This window comes from Helianthus annuus, chromosome 17, assembly GCF_002127325.2.
Source record: "Helianthus annuus cultivar XRQ/B chromosome 17, HanXRQr2.0-SUNRISE, whole genome shotgun sequence".
Taxonomy (NCBI): domain Eukaryota; kingdom Viridiplantae; phylum Streptophyta; class Magnoliopsida; order Asterales; family Asteraceae; genus Helianthus; species Helianthus annuus.
In genome coordinates this window covers 95,591,761-95,601,557 of record NC_035449.2, presented here as the reverse complement: position 1 = coordinate 95,601,557, position 9,797 = coordinate 95,591,761, and the positions used below count along the sequence as shown (strand labels likewise).

The 9,797-nt window shown below is 45.2% G+C and overlaps 1 protein-coding gene across 1 annotated transcript; it reads right to left on the bottom strand.

The window, feature by feature from the left end:
• Positions 1-5,600: 5,600 nt before the first annotated feature.
• On the bottom strand, positions 5,601-9,525 carry LOC110920996 (myb-like protein X). Its single transcript, XM_022165257.2, has 2 exons — positions 6,737-9,525; positions 5,601-5,811 (listed from the first exon to the last, which is right to left on the bottom strand). Exons 1-2 carry the CDS (start codon positions 9,425-9,427, stop codon positions 5,785-5,787), a joined length of 2,718 nt encoding a protein of 905 aa, XP_022020949.1. The 5' UTR covers positions 9,428-9,525; the 3' UTR covers positions 5,601-5,784.
• Positions 9,526-9,797: the final 272 nt, after the last annotated feature.

Below are 9,797 nucleotides of genomic sequence, written 5' to 3'. Positions count from 1 at the left end.
TCTTCAGCATGCTGCGCACACTCAAGATAACCTCCACGGTGACTAACCGCGCGCGAGGCATCTATGAGAGCAGCACTGTTCCATCTAGCTCCCCTGCATTTAAGATGGAGTTGGCCATCTACAACAAGAAAGGGGGAAGAGAATCAGAAACTGATTTCTAGTAAATAAAACACAAGTCAATGAGAAAAGTACCAGCACTAATCCCCTGCCACGCAGCCATTCCGCCTCTAAAGCCAGGGTATCAACGATGCCCTGGACCTCAGCATAATTGTTTTGAGCCACGTTAAGGGCGGAAGAGCTAATGGCGCGGGCCTCCTCGGCCTTCTGCTTGGCTTCCTCGGCAGTAGCGGCTTTGGACTTATCAGCCTCAAGATCAATCTCCAAGGATTCACTTTTCTCAACCTGCTCTTGCAGGCGACGCTTCAATTCAGCGATTTCAACGTCCTTGGCAGCTAGATCTCTATCCTTGCCGAAAATTTGCGCTTTAAGCTCAGCCTATAAAAGGCAAAAGAGTTAGAAATTTTTTTACAAACTATACATGAGCAAGAAGGGACAGTAACATACCTCAGCCTGCTCCTTTGCAGCTTGCGCATCTCCCACCTTCTTCTTCAAATCCGTAACTTGACCCTCAAGTTCGGTGATCTTAGCGCGAGCCGCATACATGCGCTCGTTATCCTTCGCGCAAATGGCCTTCCAGTCGGCACGCTCCTTTGAAAGGAGTTCTTCAGCGGCACGGAGTTTGCCTTTAAGGCCTTCACGGCCCCACTCCTCAGCCTTCTTGTCTGTTTCAAACTTCGCCTTCTCCTCGTCAAAGGCGGCCTTCGATTTCTCGAAATTCTTCACATGCCTCAGCAACCGCTCATGGTATTTCTCCCACTCTTCCCTTTCCCTAACCATGGTCCGCCACTCGCGGACGATCTGATGGTTAGCAGCACGAGTGTTGGCTTCACCAACAACATAAGCATGATAGAGCGCGCTGTGGGTTCGCTCCCTTTGACGGTTAACCTCACCAGGAGGAATGGAATTAAGAAGCGGATCACGGCAGGGCGCGAACTCCAGGAAAGTATCCTTATGTTTCAAACCCCATGGCGGTTGGTGCAGCGCGTCTCCCTGACTCTCCTCAGTATAAGACTTGTAATAAACATCTCCTAAAGTGTCCAAAGGACCTATAGGAGAGTGAGGCATCGCACCTTACTTTCCCGCGCCAGCTTGGCCAGCAGCAAAACCAGCGCTTGCACCACCAGCAGCAGCAGTCTGTTCCTTAGTCACTGGACCAGTTTCCCCAGCAAAAGTTACCTGCGTAGTTTGAACGGGGGCGTCGGTCGGCGAGGGCTCAACAGCTTTTTCCACCTCCAGGCCTTTCCCCTTCTCAAGGATGGGCTGGTCAAGCCCAGTAATACGAGTTGGCCCCGGACCCTGCGCCTTCTCAACAGGGATGGTGGCGGCAATCTCGGGCTCCTTGGGCCCAGTAGGAGGCTTCTCAGCAGCCTTCTTTCTCTCAACCTCTTTTTCCTTAACAGGCTTTTCAGCAGCCTTCGGTTTCTCCTTCTCAGATTGAGGATCCGTGAAAGGTTTGATGGTAACCTTGTTAACCCTGGGCCTTTTCAGGGTCGGCTCTGAGGGCTCTGTGATAGTGACACCCTTCTTCTCAGGGGTCTTCTTTTCAGCCTCTGCAGAGGTAGAATGTTAGAAAGGAGAATAAAAAGAGTGCAAGAAAACAAAATACTAACCAGGAGAGAATTTGTAAAGAGAGAGCAAGTTGCTCCTCTTTCCAATCAAAGGAGCACCACCAGGCTTCGACAACACGGAGGCCCCAAGCGCAGCCTCCCTGCTCCTCTTCCTTATCAGCTTCACCGCAGGCTCTTCCTCCACCTCTTCTTCTTCATCCCCTTCTTCATGCGCAGCAGAAGACGGGGTGGCCCCAGCATCCGGGTTGCGAGAACCCGCGCTCCCATAGCTCTTCGAACTTGCAGCTCCAGCTTTCTTCTCGCCTATGCGCGACAAACCCTCAAGTGAGTCACTTATAATAACATAATCCTCTAAGCTACTTTATCGAAGGCGGAAGGTACCTTTATCAGCAACTCCACTGGTTGCGCGGCTACTACCGCCCTTCTTGCTGGTAACATCAGCATCCAAGTTGATAACCTTCTTCTTCTTCGGTTTCTTCTTCTTCTCCTCCGGGTCAATACCCAAGTCCCGCAGCACACCTGCAAAGATGGTAGACTAAGGACTTAACTCACCTTGGAGGATCCGACAGACTCCTCGCTGGAGAGATAAACAATCTCTTTCCCAGCAGAAGTCAAAGCGCGCAGAGGACGAGGTTTAGGAATATGCGCACCTTCAGTAGAGGTAGGTGGATCAGCAAAAGCGTCAGCAACTGGGTACATGAAGTAACCCTTGATCTGGTTGTACCAATATTGCTCCCCCGCTCTAAGTGGGCGCGAACCTATAACACCTCCAAAAGTTGCGAAGGCAGCCTGGTACAATTGCACTTCTGCACGCGCAGGTACAGGATTAAAAACAGGCCACGAAAAAGCTAAAATCAAAGGGATAAAGTGACTAACCTTGGTCATCAAGCTTCAAAATCGGAACATCCTTGCTATCCGGCGCCCATTGATCACTCATGCCCGCCGCTACCAGAACATTTTCCCCAAACACTCGGTTTGGATTGGGAGTAAGCTGTTGATACCAATTCTCATGCTTCGGAATTGGCAGATCTTCTTTCAGTATCGGCTCAGACCAGGCGCGGAAGGTCATGGCGATCGGGATCACCTCCTCGCGAATATAGAAAAATTTTGGTTTCCAATCATGGAAACTCTTAGGAGGATTCAGCAGTATCTTCTTCGCAGCTCCCCGACTAGCAAAGGAGAAGAAGCCCATATTCCTGATGAGCTGATAAAAAGCACGGAACCTCTCCACAGTAGGTTCAACACCATGGGCTCGACACAGGAACTCGAAGTATCGAACCCTAACCATCCCAGGAGGGCTCATCTGGGAAATGTGAAATCCATAAAACTGCAAAATATGAGCCATAAAGTTTGCCGTCGACAACCGGAAATTGCCCTGGTGGAAGAAATCTTCAAACAAAGTAATGTAACCCGGCGGCGCATCGGCAGCCGTCTGCTTCTGGCTAGGGTATCTAGCATCCCATTCCGGTGGAAACCGGAAACTCCGTACGATCTGCTCAAACAACCCTAGATCCCACCGGAGAACGGGGACAGGGCCTTCTTCACCAGGATGGTCTTCATGATGTTCTTCAGCCATGGATAACGATCTCAAACTTTGGAACTTCAGAAAGTTTTGAAAATATGAAGAATTCTTCAAGAATCTGCTGATGGTAACTTGAAGATTTGAAGATCCAAAAAGAAAAATGAGAGAAAAAGGGAAGCAGTTGAAGGAAAGAGTGCTCCCCTCTTGAATCTCTTCAACTATATATATACCCATCGCATTTAATGCGATGGGTAAACATGTCGAGATCGCTGCGCGCGTGACCAATCACAAAACGCCACGTAAGGTGGGATCATCGGAGTAACAGTTACCACGCGCGTGTGGTCCTCACTCGCCTGACGGAAAGCCGAACCGTCAGGGACAACTTGATGACAACCGTGTCAGCGGTCAACTCAAACGTTACCATCAACGAAATTTGCACCAACTCGTCAGAATTCAAATGTCGAGGATTTTCCCGCCTACAATTATTACAAACTTCATGCAGAAGATACCGAGGCCGCGCATCATCAACAATTTGTCAAACACCTTGCGCGTTTCAAAAACCAAGGGCAGTGCATCAAAGGAACAAACCCGGCTGTCGCGCCATTAACCAAGATCAAGCAAGCAACATCAGAGCACTTCTTTTTCCTAAGTCCAGAGCTCCAACCATTTACTTTGCGCATGGTGCAGCACTGGACTGGGGGACTTGAAGGGGTATGGTCCCAAAAAGCTGCGCAAATCTCCCTCCGGGTTGCGCGCAGGGCCATACTCCTTAATCAATTACTTCTTCAATCTCAACCTCGCGCGGCAAGGCAACACTTAACAACCCCGCGCGAGATCCAAGCAAAGGAAAGAAACCGACTTCAACACTTAGCATCTTGAAGTCGAGCCTACAATCACCTATACCTCGCGCAGGCTAACCCCATGTGCAACAAGGGTCGCGCAGAGATGCGGCGCAAAGACATCTTAGAGTACAAAGGGTACAAGTGCCAGATGAAAAGAGCCAATCCACATCCTCTGGGCTCTGCTCAATCGTGCTCCAGGATCACCTGACATGCAGGAGACACAAAGTACTCAAGGACGCCTACGTGGCACCAATTATGGGGCAGAGACACCTGCCCCACGATCTCCACTAACTGGCTGATGACAGAGACCGACAACAGCGACACGTGGCTCCACTCATGGTGCGCCAGCACCGAGAAACGTTTAGAAGACACTAACGGTCGACACCAGTGAGACAAAAGGCATATCCACCATGTTGTCGTCTTACGGCCCAAGGCCCATCAGCCCACATCCTCTACACCACTCCGGCTATAAATAGAGCACTTCCTTCACAGGTTAAGGGATTCCATTCCCTCTACTCTCACTCTTAATACTTAATTATCTTCCCCAAAGCAGTCGCTTATTCTCACGCCGGAGCCCGGTTAAGAGGGAAACCCCCATATTCCCCTTTTAACGAGTAACGGTGTTCTGTTTTGCAGGATTAGGCGATCAGGACGAAGCTCAGGAAGTCATTAGAAGATTAACCTCTATGGCAGAAACATAAACCAAAGTGATTAACCCTATAATTAGTTCTGTGTTTCTTCAAAGTATATTTAGAATTGCTTTTACTCCAAAAGTGAAATACTTCGTTTTAACATAAATCCCTAGCCGACGATGGCTGGGATCCTTGTAAGGTTTCGGACTTTCGCCTACCCGATGATGATGGTGGCTTGCTACTGGGTATGGCAACTCCGGTTGCAACCGTAGCGCCAGAAAGCAGGTTCAATGACGATGATGATCTTTTCAGATCTGAGTCGATTGGTATTGGTGATTTCAATTTTTGTTTGCTTTGTTTTTCTGAGATTGATTAAATGATTGTGTTGGTAGTAGTGGTGGAGTTGGAATTGTTTATGTACGGATTGTATATTCGTGGCGGTATTTGCCTTCATATGAACTTCCGATTAACCGTGCCACGGAACGCTGGCATGCAAAATTCCTGCTTTCATTTTCGGTGTTAGATAGTGGCAATGGTGGCCGAACTTTGTGTCGAGGTCGACGCCGCCGCCTCTTTTTGTCGATGTGGTGGTCGGGGATCCGTGTCATGGTTGCGTAGAGAATGTACTGGGTAGATCGCCACAAACCCTTATTGCTGGTGCATGGTATCGATTAAATCTTCATCCAATTCTTCAAAGTTTTGGTGGATGGTTGACTTGGTTTGTCATTTGTATCACGAGACGACTAACTAACGGTAAACGAGTATCATATTGTAAATCGCCACTCCCGCTGCATCGCGCAGGTAAATGGCTAGTCAGTATTAGAACTATTATTGTTATTTTACTAAAGTCATTTACAATTTCTTATGTTATTAAATTTTAAATTAGAGTTTGCAGTCATTGTCTAATTTTTAGTTGTGCTTGAAAAAACCGAAATTATTACAACAATATGGGACAAATTATAATTCAAGTTCACTCTTATGCATCTCTACATCTAAACAAATAAAAGTGAGCATACAACGATAAAACAAACTACAACAATCAAATCCCACACAAATTAGAATTAAAACAAAAGTTTCATCTCGACATAAGCCAATGATTATCAATCTTCTCCGCCATCTCTCTTTTCCTGAAACATATGAACCATCAACCGTCAAAACTATCAAACTCCCTAGACATCGCGATTACAACCCCCATATACTTATGGATTAGCTATTTCAAAATCATACATGTGAATTCAAACAACTTTGTTTACCAACCTAATCAACGAGATCAAGTAAATCGCATCTTGCACGTGGCCTTCAAGAGGTTGTGGTAGAAAACTACCGAATACAAGATTCAAACCTAGACCTCTGCTAGAGGGAATTAGTTGTTTACCATTGCCCCACTGAGTTAGTTAAAAGGAAACAGGTTAAAAGTCTCCCATAGTCTATTTTAACATCCAAGCCGTTTTTGATCAAAACTAACGAATTAATATCTTGACAATAAGACTTGGATTTTAAAAGCATGACACGATGCAAGACGCGAGGTGAAGACGCACACATCACCCACTCGAGGCACAACAAATTATATAATACTTATATTTTTTTATAGGTTTCTATCATCACATACCCAAAATTTAGATAGTAAAATCCCCATATATGATTTAATACATAAATAACCTCTATATGCAAAGAAGCACAAAATCTGCCATGTACAAGAGGCGCTACCAAATCGTGCGCCTCATGTCATATTCTCATGTGTGTATCATGTATGCCTGTCACCCTATGCAGTCAGAAGCGATGACCACTTTGTCTGAAGACGCCTCAGGCCTAGGCGAACATTTAAAAACCAAGATTTAGAAAAAATGACCCTTTCAACCGAACCCAGTTTGACCTGCCCCCAACCATTCTGACTCGCTTAGTTTGCCAACTCTAATATTCAGAAATACGCAGTTTTCATAATATCTTATAGGTCCAAAATGATGACAAACAGTAACTTAAACCAAAGAAAACCAACAGTCAACTAGTCAAGAACAATACCAACATTCTTTTATAAACAGGTTTGCTTCATACCTCTGATTCACCAGCATCAGGAAGAACATCTTCCATGCTAGAATCATTCTCAGGGATTTCAACCGGTGATTTCTGATTCTTTTCGAACTCAACCAAAGACTCATCTTCATCCATTGATTTCTGATCTTTTTCGGGCTCAACGGAACAATCCTCTTCATCCGCTGATTTCTGATTCTTTTCGGGCTCAACAGAACATTCATCTTCATTCTTTGATTTCTGATTCTTATCAGGCTCAACGGAACATTCATCTTCATCCATTGATTTCTGATCCTTTTCGGGCTCAACGAGTAATTCATCTTCGTCCACTAATTTCTGAGTCTCTTCAGGCTCAACAGATGGTTCCAGCACAGCAATCGGCTCGTCCCGGGTCTCTTTCGGTTGTTTAGTTATTTCTTTGAGCTTTTGCACTTCATTCTCAATAAACACCAACTTATCAACCATTGGTGAAAGTCTAGTAGTTTGCATTTCCAATTGATAAACATATTCGTCTTCAATATTCTTTGCAAGAGTCTGAAACTTCATCATTTCTTCTTGTTTCTTTAACCGTTGTTTCTCTATTTCCCGCGTACTCAAAACCAAACCACCCGGGCCTGCATCTTTATAAAGCGGTTCTTCTTGAAGGGCAAAACGTTTTCTGTACTCAGAAAATTTGAATCGCGTATCATTCAAAGCCTTCCTATACCCTGCTAAAAGATCACCCATCAAATAAAGCTCGCGTTCAAGACGAAAAACCTCAGCATGCTTCTTCTCCAAATCTTCATCCTTTGATTTTATAATCATTTCCATAATCTGTTGGCGTTCTTGCAGCTGATCCACCGCCATTTGCTGATTGTATTGTAAGTTCTCATAGCTTCGTTCTTTTGACTCGTGAATCATCTTAGCTTTTTGCAGATATTGCTGCATTTGATCAAAGCAGAAACCAATGTCATTCTGTTTCGGATCCCATATTTCATCGGTTTTTAGTCTTTTACTGTTTTGATCGAGATGGTGGATGTCCTCTTCAGGCTCCATGACTCTCTTACCGCCATTGTTGTAGAATGATGGACCACCATGAGACATAAACGAACCATCTCTTGAACCAAACAGATCCATGGAAGACATCCCATGAGAATTATAAGGATTATGAGATGTTTCAACTCCTTGAAGGAAATTATCAGTCAATCCAGCCCTATCAAATGAATCATCATTCGCCTCAATGTCAAATCCTTCATCCAACCTTTCACCGCCTTCTTCTTCTTCTTCATCATCTTCGTCCTCCACATGTTCAACCTGTTCATCTTCATCTTCATCTTCTTGAACCTTAATTGCTTCAAAATTATTCAAATCACTACTTTGACAACGCTGCAAGAAATGATCACCCAGTACGTTCTTGAAGTCCACCTGTTTTTCCATCTCTTCATTGCCTTCTTCAGCATCCACCATCGTTTCATCATCTTTTGTAGACTCTTCGTGCGCTATTTCCTCAACTTCTGTCCCTAAATTCAACTCGATATTCTGTTCTTGAACTACAGATACGTTTTCTACTTCAACCTCTTTCTCTTCTTTTTCCTCTTTCTCTTGTTTTTCATCCTTCTCTTGTTTTTCATCCTTCTCTCCGCTTTCATCCTTCTCTAAGCTTTCATCCTTCTCTCCGCTTTCATCCTTCTCTCCGACTTCATCCTTCTCTTCTTTTTCATCTTTCTCTCCGTTTTCATTCTTCTCTTCTTCTTCTTCTTCTCTTTCCTCTTTTTCTTCTTTTTCTTCCTCGACAATCACATGTTCTTCGCCATCATCATCCTCCCCATCCTCCTCCTTAAAAAACATAGGTCGTTGCGACTTTATCAAGTACTGCAAATGGGAGGCATAGTAACAATTAACAAGCTTATCCCCTTGAGTCAACTCCTTCTCAACCTTATACCACATCAAACTCGCCGAATCCAACTTCTCCGGATGCCCATCCTTAATACACCTAGTCCAATTCACAATCTCCGCCGGCACAACACTCGCACTCGACTCATCACGTAAAACCATCCAATTCGCCACAAAATCCTCAATAAACACAATCGCCTCATCCGAAAACACCTCCGAATCCAAATCCACCTCCTCCACACCACCGCTTGCCCTATCCTGTTTCGCAGGCGGCAACTTCAAAGTCCTACCTAAATCCGCCCTATTCACATTAATCCTCGAATCATTCACATAACTACACCGCTTCTTCGCATCATAATTCGCAATCAACTGAACAATCAAATCGTTTCTCAAACTCCTATCAAACTCAATTTTACTAAAATCATACAACCCTACCCGTTTCAAAACCTCCTCATGCTTATCTAGATCTAACGTTTTGGCGGGTACAAAAGGGATAGGGTTCAGAATATTCGTTAGGTTTTGCACTTTTTTCGTAGGGCGTTTGCGTTTATAGGTTTTACGAGTACTGGCTTTCTTGCGCTTGTTGTTAACACGGCGCTGGTTACTCGGTGACGTCACCTTTTCAGTGTCGTCAGTGAGTACGATTGGTTCAGGAAGAGCTGTGCGAATTGTACCTGATTGTTGATCGTCAGCGTCTAGAATGAGAACAGAGTCTGCTGGTTCAAGCGGTTGAGGTGAGGTTGGGAGATCTAGGGTTTCGGATTGCGGTGCTTGGGTAGGGTTTGGATCTGGGTGCTGTACGTCGTCGTTTTGAGAATGGGAGGGGCTTCTAGCGGCAGCCATGGGGGGATTCGTATGCCTTGTGCAAAGGAACCAGACCAGTTTTCTTTTTTGCTCTGTTTGACTTCTGATGAGACGGTCTATTTTCCAAAGGTTGAGGTATCTATCTATCTATATATACTAGACTAGATAGATAACCCATATTGTCGTTGTTTTTTCCTTTTTTTTATCGGCAATAAACGACGTGTCAATCATCGTGATACGAGATCTTGTGGTCAAAATCGACTACTCGACCGTCGCCAGCCTCTTGGCTATCCCTGATTCGTGAAAACCCGACATCCACCCGTCCGAAGGCACGACATTGGAATAATCAGTAAAATCCCGCCTCTCATCCAAAACGAATCGGCGCCACCTGTATTCGCCCTTCACCTGG

What these genes read in the sequence shown, in the direction of transcription:
- LOC110920996 (XM_022165257.2), bottom strand. Translation starts at nt 9,427, where the DNA reads ATGGCTGCCGCTAGAAGCCCCTCCCATTCTCAAAACGACGACGTACAG. An exon ending in CTGATGCTGGTGAATCAGAG is followed by an intron (nt 5,812 to 6,736) that starts GTATGAAGCAAA and finishes CATATGTTTCAG; the next exon opens with GAAAAGAGAGATGGCGGAGA.